The sequence below is a fragment of the Oncorhynchus kisutch genome, linkage group LG1 (assembly GCF_002021735.2).
Source record: "Oncorhynchus kisutch isolate 150728-3 linkage group LG1, Okis_V2, whole genome shotgun sequence".
Classification (NCBI taxonomy): domain Eukaryota; kingdom Metazoa; phylum Chordata; class Actinopteri; order Salmoniformes; family Salmonidae; genus Oncorhynchus; species Oncorhynchus kisutch.
In genome coordinates, this window is record NC_034174.2 from 41,976,250 (window position 1) to 41,991,602 (window position 15,353).

General features: G+C 42.8%; 1 protein-coding gene across 1 annotated transcript; it reads right to left on the reverse strand.

Annotated features, from left to right (window-relative positions):
• Nucleotides 1–1,173: 1,173 nt before the first annotated feature.
• slc2a11a (solute carrier family 2 member 11a) lies at nt 1,174–13,804 on the reverse strand. The gene is made up of 12 exons (XM_020486753.2): nt 13,641–13,804; nt 13,116–13,214; nt 12,707–12,867; nt 11,593–11,717; nt 11,187–11,316; nt 10,834–10,982; nt 10,408–10,595; nt 6,894–7,004; nt 6,362–6,463; nt 3,649–3,724; nt 3,175–3,302; nt 1,174–2,342 (listed from the first exon to the last, which is right to left on the reverse strand). The coding sequence occupies exons 1-12, from the start codon at nt 13,749–13,751 to the stop codon at nt 2,124–2,126; spliced, it is 1,599 nt and encodes a 532-aa protein (XP_020342342.1). The 5' UTR covers nt 13,752–13,804; the 3' UTR covers nt 1,174–2,123.
• Between the last annotated feature and the right edge of the window lie 1,549 nt (nt 13,805–15,353).

The window sequence follows — 15,353 nt, forward strand, 5'->3', positions numbered from 1 at the left end:
ATTACAGCCTCAAGTCGTCTTGGGTATGACGCTACAAGCTTGGCGCACTTGTATTTGGGGAGTTTCTACCATTTTTTCTCTGCAGATCCTCTCAAGCTCTGTCAGGCTGGATGGAGAGCGTTGCTGCACAGCTATTTTCAGGTCTCTCCAGAGACATTCAATCCGGTCTGGGCTCTGGCTGGCCACTCAAGGACATTCAGAGAACTGATGAAGCCACTTCTGCGTTGTCTTGGCTGTGTGCTTAGGGTCTCCTTGTCCCTGCTGCTGAAAAACACCCCCACAGCTTGGTGCTGCCACCACCATCCTTCACCGTAGACTTGACGCTTGGCATTCAGGCCAAAGAGTTGAATCTTGGTTTCATCAGACCAGAGAATCTTGTTGCTCATGGTCTAGGAGTCTTTAGGTGCCTTTTGGCAAACTCTAAGCGGGCTGTCATGTGCTTTATACTGAGTGGCTTCTGTCTGGCCACTCTACCATAAAGGCCTGATTAGTGGAGTGCTGCAGAGATGGTTGTCCTTCTAGTTTCTCCCATCTCCACAGAGGAACTCTAGAGCTCTTTCAGAGTGACCATCGAGTTCTTGGTCACCTCCCTGACCAAGGCCCTTCTCCCCCGATTGTTCAGTTTGGCCAGGCTGCCAGCTCTAGGAAGAGTCTTGGTGGTTCCAAACTTCTTCCATTCACGAATGATGGAGGCCACTATGTTCTTGGGGACCTTCAATGCTGCAGTAATTCTTTAGTAACCTTGCCCAGATGTGTTCCTCGACACACTCCTGTCTCTGAGCTCTAGGGACAATTCCTTCGACCTCATGGCTTGGTTTTTGCTTTGACATGCACTGTCAACTGTGGGACCTTATATAGACAGGTGTGTGCCTTTCCAAATCATGATCAATCAATTGAATTTACCACAGGTGGACTCCAATCAAGTTGTAGAAACATCTCAAGGATGATCAATGGAAACAGGATGCACCTGAGCTCAATTTCGGGTCTCATAGCAAAGGGTCTGAATACTTACGTAAATAAGGTATTTTTAATATACTTGCAAAAATGTTGAAAAACCCGCTTTGTCATTATGGGGTTATTGTGTGTAGATTGCAGATATTTTTTTGTTTTGTTAATCCATTTTATAATAAGGCTGTAACATAACAAAATGTGGAAAAAGTCAAGGGGTCTGAATACTTTCCGAAGGCACTGTATTTCACATAGATACAATACATGGTCTTATTTGTTTATGATCACAATCTATTCCAAACAATGAAATATATGACATAATGTTCAAAACAAGTTGATTATTTGATAATATAGTTTGATATGAAATGATCTATAAATACAGTATAATACTCTCACAACATACAGTAGCTTAGATATCTTTGGTTTTATCTTGTTACAATATCATCCACCATATCTGTATGATAACCCTATGACACATGTAACAGCAGTTGAACTTTGCATTTGATTTGGACAGCAAAAATAAATAAATAATCAAATTTGATTTGAATATACTTTCTTCATTTTCATCACAAGGCAATATGTGATTGATACGGCATAAACAGGCTCACAGGGATTTGTAAATATTGGTCCTAAAAAAATAAAAACATAACTTCACTGATCAGTGTATATGGGATTCACCATTAAATATTTATGTGGATTACATTCACCCTTTCAAGATATGGGACCCACAACATTGCATTTTCTTCTGTACTGGTAGACTAAAAGCGCAGACTACTTGATGCCAAAGGCACATTATTAAAATGAACATCTTTCAAAGTAAAGACAGTCCATCCCTTAGCACCCTTTGTACATAAAGCTTTCACTCAAGCCACTCAATACTACATAATTACATATTATAACTTTAATGGGATCTCTGTGCTCAAAACAATAATTATTCTCTCCAAGAGTTTATTGCCGAAAATTGACTTACTGTACTTTCATTTTAATGAAAGGGAATACACCATCTTTGCATGCTTTTTCCAAACCCAAGACGATGGAAAACCTGGTTTCCTGTGGGAAAAAGGTATTCTGACCTCAACTTGATCTTCCCGGTTAATTAAGGTTAATTAATTAACCATAAATAGTACTGTGGTCAATGGTAGAAGTCATAGGTCATAGGTAGGAGAGCAGTAGGCCTACAGGGCAGTGGAGTGGCAGACCTCTCCCAGCTGATACTGTGCCTGAGGGGCAGGTAGACCCTGCTTGTCCTGGCCCCTGTAGTTGAGCTTGTGGAACTCGTTGGCGATGGCTGAGAGGGTCTTCCCTTTGGTCTCAGGCAGAACCAGGCCCACGTACAGAGCAGACAGGAAACAGACAGCAGCAAATGGGACGAAGCAGAACTCACCCAGCTCACTCTGCAGAGAGAAAGAACAACAAAAACGAGTCCGTGTGTGTGTTTGTATGCGTTTGTGTGTGTGTGTGTGTGTGGGGGGGGGGGGGGGTCGTTCCGCCAATTACTTGCCTTTTGAGTATTGGAACTTGATGAAAAAAACGTTTTATTTCACCTAATTTTAACATTTTGTTAAAATGTTCAACTTAATAAAAACATGTTTTCCCATCTCAAGAGATTCAGTTACAAAATGCCTACTAAAGTAACAGGGTTGACCGTAACAGGGTTGACGACTTCATCTTAAATCATACATAAATCCCCTTGTGACAGGGGGAATGGAAGCTTGTTGTGTGCAACAGAGAGGGGCAATTGAATGCAAGCTTCACCCAAATGTTTTTATTGTTAAAACATTTCTGTCTTGTCTATTGTATTTATTGTTAACAGGGTTAATTTATAGATTTTTCCATGTGGTCTATTTGAAAACGGCACTTATTTGATATAACAAGCTTTTAAAATGCAATATTTTTACACAATTTCTACTTCTATCAAAGTGACGCAAAAGGAACTCGTTTAGTAGAATGACCCTGCGTTTGTGTGAGCGTTTTTATTTATTTAACCAGTGAAGTCAGTTAAAAACAAATTCTTATTTACAATGACGGCCTACCCCAGCCAAACCCTAACCCGGACGACGCTGGGCCAATTGTGTGACGCCCTAAGGAACTCCCAATCACGGCCGGTTGTGATACAGCCTGGAATCGAACCAGGGTCTGTAGTGACGCCTCTAGCACTGAGATGCAGTGCCTTAGACCGCTGCGCCACTCGGGAGCCGTTTGTGTGTGTGTGTGTTTTTCACCCACCACCAGGAACGGAAAGATCATCCCCATAATGAAAAGGTTGATCCACATCATTGAGCCAGCTATCATGTAGGCTGCTGGACGGGCAGTCTGGCTAAAGATCTCTGTAGGGAGGACCCCTGTCACTCCAGCTGTAGGCAAAGATAAACACAGACCTTACCAATACCGATCAATAATGAGATGAGTGTACTTTATTCATCCCCAAGGAAAAATACATTTGTCATCCTTACAGCCATAGTTGAAATGAAATGAAATCACAGTTTATTTGCACAGACCCTTATATATGATCTACAGATGCTCAAACTATCAACAAACTGTCTGCTGCAGCTCTGTTGGATACTCTGTAGTGTGTAGGATAAAATACTTAAATGCCAATGTAATTCCCTTCAATATTAGCTAGTATTTCTAACTGACTGGTCTGATAATATTAAGCTAAATATTAATATTAAAGCTATTGAAAGGAAGAGACTGGCTCACCTGGGCCCATGCCAAAGCTGAGTATATAGGTGAAGATACAGGCCATACTCAAGTAGGGCATCCACTCCACCTTGTGCTGTTACAGTAAAACAAAGAACTTAGTTATCAAGTCGAAAATAGATGATTTAACAAGTTTATTTGTATTTTATTTTTTATTTCACCTTTATTTACCCAGGTAGGTTAGTTGAGAACAAGTTCTCATTTACAACTGCGACCTGGCCAAATTAAAGCAAAGCAGTTCAACACATACAACAACACTGAGTTACACATGGAATAAACAAACATACAGTCAATAATGCAGTAAAAAAAGTATATATGCAGTGTGTGCAAATGAGGTAGGATAAGGGAGGTAAGGCAATAAATAGGCCATGGTGGCAAAGTAATTACAATATAGCAATTAAACACTGGAATGGTAGATGTGCAGAAGATTAATGTGCAAGTAGAGATACTGGGATGCAAAGGAGCAAGATAAATGAATAAATACAGTATGGGGATGAGGTAGTTGGATGGGCTATTTACAGATGGGCTATGTACAGGTGCAGTGATCTGTGAGCTGCTCTGACAGCTGGTTCTGAGGGAGATATGAGTCTCCAGCTTCAGTGATTTTTGCAGTTTGTTCCAGTCATTGGCATCTGAGAACTTGAAGGAAAGGCAGCCAAAGGATGAATTGGCTTTGGGGGTGACCAGTGAGATATACCTGCTGGAGCGCATGCTACGGGTAGGTGCTGCTGTGGTGACCAGTGAGCTGAGATAAGGCTTTACCTAGCAGAGACTTGTAGATGACCTGGAGCCAGTGGGTTTGGCGGTGAGTATGGAGCGAGGGCCAGCCAACAAGAGCATACAGATCGCAGTGGTGGGTACTTTTGGTGACAAAACGGATGGCACTGTGATAGACTGCATCCAATTTGTTGAGTAGAGTGTTGGAGGCTATTTTGTAAATGACATCGGCGAAGTCGAGGATCGGTAGGATGGTCAGTTTTACGAGGGTATGTGTGGCAACATGAGTGAAGGATGCGTTGTTGCGAAATAGGAAGCCGATTCTAGATTTAATTTTGGATTGGAGATGCTTAATGTGAGTCTAGGAGAGTTTACAGTCTAAAAAGACACCTAGGTATTTGTAGTAGTCCACATATTCTAAGTCAGAACCGTCCAGAGTAGTGATGCTGGATGGGCGAGCAGGTGCTGGCAGCGATCGGTCGAAGAGCATGCATTTAGTTTTACTTGCATTTAAGAGCAGTTGGAGGCCACGGAAGGAGAGTTGTATGGCATTGAAGTTCATCTGAAGGTTAGTTAACACAGTGTCCAAAGAAGGGCCAGAGGTATACAGAATGGTGTCGTCTGCGTAGAGGTGGATGAGAGAATCACCAGCAGCAAGAGCGACGTCATTGATGTATACAGAGAAGAGAGTCAGCCCGAGAATTGAACCCTGTGGCACTCCCATTGAAACTGCCAGAGGTCCGGACAACAGGCCCTCCGATTTGACACACTGAACTCTATCAGAGAAGTAGTTGGTGAACCAGGCGAGGCAATCATTTGAGAAACCAAGGGTGTTGAGTCTGCCGATAAGAATGTGGTGAAGCCTTGGCCAGGTCAATGAATACGGCTGCACAGTAATGTCTCTTATCGATGGCGGTTATGATATTGTTTAGGACCTTGAGCGTGGCTGAGGAGCACCCATGACCAGCTCTGAAACCAGATTGCATAGCGGAGAAGGTGCGGTGGATTCGGTGAAGGAGAAATGGGGAGGCTTGGGCGAGTTTGGGGGGGGGGGGGGTGCAGGGCTGTCAATCGGGGTAGGGGTAGCCAGGTGGAAAGCATGGCCAGCTGTAGAAAAATGCTTATTGAAAGATTTATCGGTGGTGACAGTGTTTCCTAGCCTCAGAGCAGTGGGCAGCTGGGAGGAGGTGGTCAGATTCTCCATGAACTTTACAGTGTCCCAGAACTTTCTGATTTTGTGCTACGGGATGCAAATTTCTGCTTGAAAAAGCTAGCCTGAGCTTAATGTGGATGATCATTTTTTGTAGGGATTTGATACATTTTTCATTAGGGCAAATCAAGTCTGACCTTTTTACGTGGAAATGACAAACTCTCAAACCCTTTTTAAACCTTTGAATACACTACAAGTTTGCATTTTCTGCCGTGCAGATAAATTCTCAGCAACAGAAGAGTGATCAAATTAAGATCCTACAACTGTACCTGACTACACCTATCCAACCACCCACTGCACCGACACATGCAAAGCACAAAGTAGAATCACCCCTCCTAGTGGATAGAGTATTGTGTTGTCACAACATGAAGAGGAACAGGGGGTTCAAAAGGGTATGTTTACTTTTCTGCCTGGTACACAGCAACCCAAGCGTGACTGCGACGCAGATGCACCATGTGCAGACTGCTGTCCTTCCAATTGGATGAGTACGTTCGCACTTCAGAAGTAATAGAGTCGTTCTGCCCTTGAACAGGCAGTTAACCCAATGTTCCTAGGCCGTCATTGTAAATAAGAATTTGTTCTTAACTGACTTGCCTTGTAAAATAAAGGTAAAAAAAAAAAAAAGGTAAATAAAACCAATGAAATTAGAGACTGGGACATGACTAGGACATGGCATTTCAGCCACGTATCTCCATCATCTAGTTTCAGATCACCTTTTGATTTCCACTCGCACTTTTATTTTCTTACATTGACAGGGGAAGAGGATGACATAAGAAGATAGAATACCTCAAAACACAGAGCTATAGTGAAGACAATGGCCCAGACCGTCATTAAAGCGTAGCCTCCCATCAAAAGAATCTTCCTGCCCTGTCGCTCAATCAGCAGGTTCTGAGGAGGATGCAAACATTACAATGTATATTAAAATCATGTCATTTTCAGCCCTGAGGTTAGCAGTAGACGCAAAAGAGAGGTGTTTCATCTTCTTTTACGTCTCTGGTTACCCTGAGGTGAGCATGTTTTGTTTTTTTGCCTTGTGTGAAAATACATAAAATAAAAAAGAATTCTAATCCAAACAGAATGCCTAGAAAAGCACTTTAACAGCTCTCAGAATGCAGGAACAATTTTAAAATGTAACTTTTCTTACAGAGCAACTTTTTCAAAGGTCTGGATTAAGGATTTAACAAGAACAAGAACAAGAACAAGAGAGAGAGAGAGAGAGAGAGAGAGAGAGAGAGGTAAAACAATCCCTACTTGCCTCTGGGGTGGTTAGTTAGTTACCAATAGTTACACAACAGCCACATTACTCAGGAATACTCACACATATTATACAGGCTGTGAATTCACATGTACCAGTGCATATGGTGATATACTGGATCATATCCGGAGAGATCCCGGACTCTTTAAACACATAGTATGCATAGAAGTAGATCTGTTGGAGTGAAAAAGAGAACATCACATACACTGTACATAGAGTAAGCGTACTGACAGAGTACAGTGGCTGCTGTTTCAGTTATGATGATTTTTGAATAAAACGATGCTTTTTCTATCGTTTTTCATAAAATGAGTCCCGTCCTTATCATGTACTGACAGAGTACTGACAGACTGACTGAGCATTTCAAATCATTACATCAAATGACCAAATTGAAATTGTGTTGTTGATAAGCTGATTCAGCCGCAAAGCATTTAGCATATTACTGCTCTAATACCCAGTCAGCTCTCTCCCTAAGGCTTCCAGCTCCCTGGTCTAAATAATCCCCTGAAGAAAGAAAGGTACTGTAATTACACAGTCATCAGTTAGGGACTGTGAGATGTAGCATGAAGGCAACTAAGAGACTGCAGCAGCACTATTAACTTGGCATGGCCTTGGACTGACTACACCTCTTCATTAAACCCTATCTGAAATACACACAACACGCTCTCTTTCAAATAATCGTTTGGTGTCTCACATTGGGATTCGCTGGATAAGCAAATCACTACAGAAGGTCCAATCTCACGATGTTTGTCGCAGACAGACACGTCACGTAGTGAATGAGGAGAGACCCTACTCATTATAAGTTGCTACGGCCCCGCCCTCTGGTCATTCACCCCCTCTAAGCTCTCCTCAGCACGACTTGATCCCTGTCTCCCTGCTTAACTGTTCTCCAATGAACCGTGAGCTTTACGCTGCCGAACGTAGGACCTCAGCTTCTCGTCTCTAGTTTTGAGTACTGTCCAAAAGTCACGTTTTTGCTTTGAGTAGAATTGCTTGCTCCAAGTATCCGGTGGTAGCTAGCGTCACATGCCTAGCTACTGCAGGTAGCCTACTGGTTAGAGTGTTGGGCCAGTAACCGGATGGTTGCTGGATCAAATCCCCGAGCTGACAAGGCAAAAATCTGTCGTTCTGCCCATGAGCAAGGCAGTTAACCCACTGTTTCCCGGGTGTCAAAGACATGGATGTCGATTAAGGCAGCCCCCCGCACCTCTCTGATTCAGAGGGGTTGGGTTAAATGCGGAAGATACATTTCAGTTGTACAACTGACTAGGTATCCCCCTTTCCTTTTCCCTTACTGAGACTTGGTTAGCTCACGCTGCAAAGCTAAGCTACTTGGTTAGCTCGCTGAAAATCCAGCTCACCTCTACTAGGTCTTCATACCTGCCCAAATGGTAGAATTGCTAGCTTCCTCCTCTCGTCCAGTAAAACCTACGTTCATGCTCACTAACCCCGAGTCCTGTATGCGTGCATTGTAAGGAGTTGCCAAGGACGAAAACTATGTAGAGCATCCCCTCTTCAGGGCTCCTCACAGCCGCAACAAAGTCCCGCCCCGCTGACTCCCTTGGAGGGAAGAAGGGGCAACCGACCTCGGGTTCTAGTAGCTGAGGTAAGAAGACACATTTTCAGTCCCCACCCAGTGTCTCAACACTTCCCATTGTAATAAAAGTCTCTGTTGCATCCAAGCGTCTTGGTAAGTTAAAAAATACAATAAAAGGGCAACTCCCCATTGCGCCGCCAGAGAGTGAGTCATCAAACTTATGGGCAACTCGTCACAAGAGCAGAGAACTGGCGTGCATGCATATTACAGCCCTGGGTCATGTCCACAGTTACAGAGGGGTACAGACTGCAGTTTGCTACGAAACCACTCGCTTTCAATGGAATTCTGGCAAGTGGCAACTCAGCTTGCATACTAGAGCAGGACGTCTCCTCTCTATTGAGCAAATGGGCAATCGGAGCTACAACGGCGGCAGAGTGCCAACTCGGCTACTACTGCCTGTACTTATTGGGGGGGGGGCACACATATAATAGGATACTTGGGTGTCAGACTGGATTCTCTCTCTTTCCGGGCTACACTATCAGATGGACGCATAACCTTAGGGTAGTGTCAGCGAGGACAGATGCATCACTCACATGGTGGGGGGTGGGCGCAGTTCACAAAGATAAGAGTGGTTAAACAGGTTGTGGTCCCCACAGCTCCGCCCCGCTCACATAAACTACCCTGAAACTGATCAAATCAAATCAAATCAAATGTATTTATATAGCCCTTCGTATATCAGCTGATATCTCAAAGTGCTGTACAGAAACCCAGCCTAAAACCCCAAACAGCAAGCAATGCAGGTGTAGAAGCACGGTGGCTAGGAAAAACTCCCTAGAAAGGCCAATACCTAGGAAGAAACCTAGAGAGGAACCAGGCTATGTGGGGTGGCCAGTCCTCTTCTGGCTGTGCCGGGTGGAGATTATAACAGAACATGGCCAAGATGTTCAAATGTTCATAAATGACCAGCATGGTCGAATAATAATAAGGCAGAACAGTTGAAACTGGAGCAGCAGCACAGTCAGGTGGAAGTTGAAACTGGAGCAGCTGATGACACAGTGTTCCTATCTCCGAAACACTTTCTGCCTTATCTTTCCAAATTGTTACATCCTAGCCAGGACAGGCAATACCACTGTGCTAGCATACATCAAAACGCCAGTATGGCCCTCCCTCTCTGCAGCTATACAGGTTCCTTTTTCAAATATTATTATGTGGAGCGGCGCACACCTCTTCTCAGTGGAGAACCAGATCTGGGAGAGATACGTTGGAGCCAGCGTAGATCTCTTGGCGATCCACAAAAGACGCACACTGCCCTCTGTTCTTTGCGCTGGCAGGAGACGCACAACCAGGGGTGGACGTGCTGGCACACCCCTTATCCCATCGAATCCCAATGTGAGACACCCCACTCTATTATCAGAGAACTGGCGTTACGAAAGTAACCTTAAGTTATGTACTCCTCCCTAACTCCCGCAGGATTACAACTGTAAAGTACAACCACATGTCATCATCACCAGCATGCATTTTTAACAAGGAAATGTAAACCCGTCTACACACAGTATGAAATATTGATAGCTGATATCACATTTCTAATCAAGTTTGCTGTGAGAAGGAGGGGTCAGGAACACTGTGGCCAAAATTGTGTCTGAGCTGGGTATGTTCTACTGTCAGAACAATGGTGTTCTTTAGAGGTAGGTAACTTTGATCCTAGAGAGAGAGTTCTCAGTCAGAAACCCCAGGACCAGAGATAACCAAAACCCTGCTTACTCAAAACCAAACATCTGAGAAACCCAGTAACTGTGGGGAGAAACCATACTTACAATAACAATAGAAGTCTGCTGGCAGGAGTCTGCTTCTTACATCATTTGTAAGAGGGTAAATTAATAATAAAAGGACATTGCATCATCATTCACCACAGATATTATTTGTGATTTTATGCGACACATGTGGCCTACTTAATCCACTAGAAATTAAGTTCCCTGTTGAAAAACACAGTTATTTAAAATTCTACGTTTTAGTTCTAATTCACAAGTTTTTGCAGTAACTCACGGAGTCGTTGCCACAGAGTTGCATGGCGCTGCTGAGAGTGATGATAGAGATCACCTGCCAGCGCACATTACGGTCAGCGAACAACTCCCAGGGTCTGCTGGGCCTCAGGCCTTTAGCTTCAGCCTGCTCCTGGAGGATCTCATCCAGCTCTGATCTCTGGACCTCACAGCCACGCAGACGCCTCAGAGCTAACACGCACACACAGACACATACACGTGGACGGGCAAAATCGATTTCGGAAATACAAATGATGGCAAAGTACACAGATGCACATATAAGATTTAAAGACTACCCCTCCCTGCTGACGCAGAGGCGGCACAATGAACATCCACAGAACCTGCTCATGCTTTTACTGTATATCTCCCTAACTCACATACAAGAGGAACAGAACAACGTGGACCATGATTTGGCTCTCCCCCTACCTACCATTGATACAGGCTTCCTTGTCCCCCCGGTCTATGAGGAGGTATCGAGGGCTTTCTGGGAACCAGGGGAGAGTTAGGAGCTGGATGAGGCCTGGGATGGCATTACTGGCCAGTAAGTATTGCCAACAGGGCTCACTGCCCAAGATCTCCCTGGAAACATGACACCATCAAATGAAATATTGACTTAATTAAAACAAAGTTTACAACTGCAATTATTTCCCCAAACAAATCACACAATCCATTGTAGTGCTAGATTTATGTGTAAGTAACACTAAATTGCAGGCTTATTTGGTAGCCTCTGAATGCTTTGCTTGGATGTTGATCTTATGTGTCGGTGTATTGTATGTTGCCTACCTGAGGCCCACGACCTGTCCTAACACCACTCCAAATGCTGTGAAGATGGCTGATGACAGGGAAGCAGCCCCTCGCAGGTGCTTGGGAGCACTCTCACCAAAATACATGGGTTGCACATTCATACTGATCCCTGTGAAAGGAGTGAATAATTTCTCTACTGTCTGTGGTTTCAGTTTCTTGCATCAAACATAATACTGTAATTGTACAGCTGCTTGTCTTATCTATATCTACACTTTACATGTCATTGACATTTAAAGACCAAAGACAGCAACAAACATACAACCAGTATTACACTTTTTTCTCTATACACAACGTACAAGTAATGCAGTCAGTTGCACAATGAGCATGGTTTGATGACATGAGAACCCCCATTTGAGAACCCTCTGGTTGAATATACAGTAGATACCAGCATTGATTCCAACCAGGACCCTGGAGATGATGATCATCTCAAAAGACTTGGCAGCTCTGCTGGTCAACGCTAGGAGTGAACTCAGCATCAAGAAAATATTATTCAACAGCATAGTCTTCTTCCTGTGGGAGCAACACAAGGGGGTTAGAGTAGAGTAGAATATAGTGGAGTAGTGTAGAGTAGAGTCGAATTTAGTAGAATAGAGTAGAATTTAGTAGAGTACAGTAGAGCAGAATAGAGTAGAGACAAGTAGAATAGAGTAGAGACGAGTAGAATAGAGTGAAGATGAGTAGAGTAGAATTTAGTAGAGCAGTGGAGTGTAGAGTAAAGTAGAATATAGTAGAGCAGTGTAGAGTATAGTACAATTTAATAGAGTAGTGTAGAGTAGAATTTAGTAGTGTAGTGTAGAGTATAATAGAATAGAGTGGAGACATGTAGAGTTGAGTGGAAGTGAGTATAGTAGAATATAGTGGAGATTAATAAAGTAGTGGAGACTAGTAGAGTAGAATACAGTGGAGAAGAATAGAGTAAAGTGGAGATGAATAAAGTAGTGTAGAGTGGAGACTAGTAGAGTAGAATATAGTGGAGACGAGTAGATCCAAGTAAATCTTGAGTATCAATTAACTTATACTGTAGTAATGATGTTAAAATTACGTTTATGCAAATACTACTATCTGTCCAGATATCATATATGCCCTGGCGCCAGCCTGCAAGGTTCAGTGTGCTCTTTCAGCCTTGAGAAACATAAACACCACCACATTGTTCATTAACTGACTCCACTGTGAAGAGAAATCATAAAGTAGCCTTGCTGTCTTCAGCGACACTGTGTCTATGCTCTCTTTGATGCAACCCCCTTCTACATCTGACCCATAAACAGATGAAAATCTTCTCATCAGTCACTAAACATTTCTCTTTGAGACATTATATCACTGATAGATCCCAGGTAATATTGAATTCTAAAGCACATAGTGAGCTTTTCAGTGAGGGCCACATATCAAGGTTACCGCACATCCTTGTGTCAATATCTGACATTGACATCGCCTTGACATTGATGACATTACCTTCCAAAGGTTATGATCATGGATCCAGATATACAATAATACATTATTACCTTCCAAAGGTTATGCTCATGGGTCCAGCTATAAGAGCTCCGGCCAGCCCTCCCAGGGAGTAGATGGACACAATGCAAGTCCAGACCAGAGTGACCTGGTAGTTCTTCAGCTGCACGTCCCAGCGCTCCCGAAATGTCTCGTTAACAAAGTTCTGAATGAACTGAAAGGAAAGGTCAAGTGTGGTCAAATACACTCAAGTGAGCATGTGCACACACACATACATACACAGATTGTATTTGTTTATTTGGATACCCATTAGCTTTAGAAGAAGCACAGGTACCCTTCCTGGGGTCCAAACACACACACACACACACACACACACACACACACACACACACACACACACACACACACACACACACACACACACACACACACACACACACACGTGTGTCAAAATAACCTTACTATGGTGGGTGCATTCATTATGGCAAGGTTGTAGCCATACTGAAGAGTGCCTCCAATGGCACATGACGTCACCATTAACATCAAGTTTAGATCATTGCCCTGTCAGTACAAACAAGTATTAATAAAAAAGAAACAACAATGATTGGTTGTTCACTTTAATAAATATTGGAGATGTACAATAGTGCACAGTACATAGCCACAGAGTATTGATTTACATAAGAGACTTAGGAGAAACACTGTGTTATGCCCCCAGTCCTATATTTTCAGGTACTATTCGAAAAATAGGCAATGGGAACAACAGTGCACGAAAAGAACATGCCAATAGTCAGAATAGTCTGACTAAATGGATAAATGTCAATAAACAAAAAAAACGCGTTCACATATTACATTTTTGTGACTATCATTATTTTCACATGGGGGAAAAGGTGCATTTTGCTAAAATAAGTTTAACGCGACACCAAACTACATTACACGGTCCATAAAAAATATATAGCCTATTACGAAATAAAAACAAAATTACTGTACCTTTTTATCCACTCCAACATGCGACATAGCGAATCGAAAATTATATTTAGTATTTTTAAGTAGAAATATAACAGCGGACCTATTCAAGTCTTTGCAAAATCCTTGACTCATACAGGTTGCCAGGACGCAGAGCGCAGGACTGTGGACATCACCGAACTCCCCAACCCCAACCTTCTGAAATACTGTATAAGTACAGTATCCACTCCCCCTGCACGTGTGTGTGTCACGTTTCGTGTGACACCCAACTCCTGTTATGTTAAGGGAATGTTTAACCACTATATGAACTGTCAGGTTTATGTATAACATTGACCTTCACGTGGGTGTTATCCTACTGTAGGTCTCATACAATACGTTGTTATTCTCTATACAATACCTCAGATATGGAATATGGATCGCCTCCCACTGGGCAGAGACGTAAATTCTACGTGTACTCCACGCTGGTTCAACTGACGTGGAAACAACGTTGAATCAACCAGTGTGTGCCCAGTGGGCTGTTGCCTTAGATCAAATATGTAATGGCACTAGGCTATTCACCGGTCACCTCGCTCGAGTCATTTACCTATACTGTGGAATTTGTCTCATATCGTTGTCAAAAAATTGCGGCATCATAAGCCTACCAAATTTTTGTATAGCAGTTTATTATTATATGCAACGCATGTGCACAATATCTGCCCAGTCTTTCTGAAAATCATCTTCCAGGCCGTGTCGCGACAACGAACATTACAGGTGCGTGCAGCTTGCTCTAGTCCAGTCGCCAACGTCCGATAAGTCATGCTTCCTGTCGATTTACAAATGCTGGACCATGTCTGGAGTTATGCTCAAACCAGACCTATAGCCTATACTCTCATTATGGGGCTGCATCTTTACTTCAAACGCACGTCCTTGCGAAAATGTCCAATTGACATCAATTTATGACATTGTTGATGTTTGTGTAGCCTGTACGTCACCAAATGGAATTGAGGCATATACTATCATCATTCGTCATTGGCTACCATGATCAGCCTCTTCAAATGTCGCTGTCTAGCCAGCAGATGGTGCTGAATTGTAAGCCTATAAATTACTGCATAGGATGAGTCTTCAATACAATACTTCCAAGGCACAACACAGTACTAAAATACCAGGGTTGCACCAACATGAATTAACACTTAAACTGTGTTAAATCAAGGTTTGTCTATTAATCATGTTGCACAAAACTTTGAATCTAGTATGAAATTAGTCATAGTTAGATGTAACCCGTAATCTAATTTTAAGTTTAATTTTCACTATGATTGTTTGTTGTCACTCTTGGCCACTATAGTGTACTATTTATTCTTGCCTGCCTTGAACACATTCAACTTTTAATTGATTAGTCCATCATGGACGGAATGGGCTTTTAGATGTTCTCTCATTAACTTCCTGGTGGTAAATTAATGTACACTTTATATACAAAAGTATGTGGACAACCCAGCCACACCCATTGCTGACAGGTGCATAAAATAGAGCAAAAGAGAACCATTGCGCTCTCCTAAAAGCTTGGCTCGTGCATAAAAGCCACACATTTAGAAAAATGAAGAGTTGTAATGGGTTTGCTGTCAAAAATATGTTGCCTAAAATGTACTTCATTATTCAATGTATTATTTTTTTTACTGCATCAGGGATAGTGTACACAGACTGTTTTGGCTTTACAGCCTTCTTCAGTCTACACACACACAGCCATGCAATCTCCATAGACAA

What these genes read in the sequence shown, in the direction of transcription:
- slc2a11a (XM_020486753.2), bottom strand. Translation starts at nt 13,751, where the DNA reads ATGAGTCAAGGATTTTGCAAAGACTTGAATAGGTCCGCTGTTATATTT. An exon ending in ATGAGCATAACCTTTGGAAG is followed by an intron (nt 11,718 to 12,706) that starts GTAATAATGTAT and finishes TTGCTCCCACAG; the next exon opens with GAAGAAGACTATGCTGTTGA. An exon ending in CTATAGCTCTGTGTTTTGAG is followed by an intron (nt 3,725 to 6,361) that starts GTATTCTATCTT and finishes TTACTGTAACAG; the next exon opens with CACAAGGTGGAGTGGATGCC.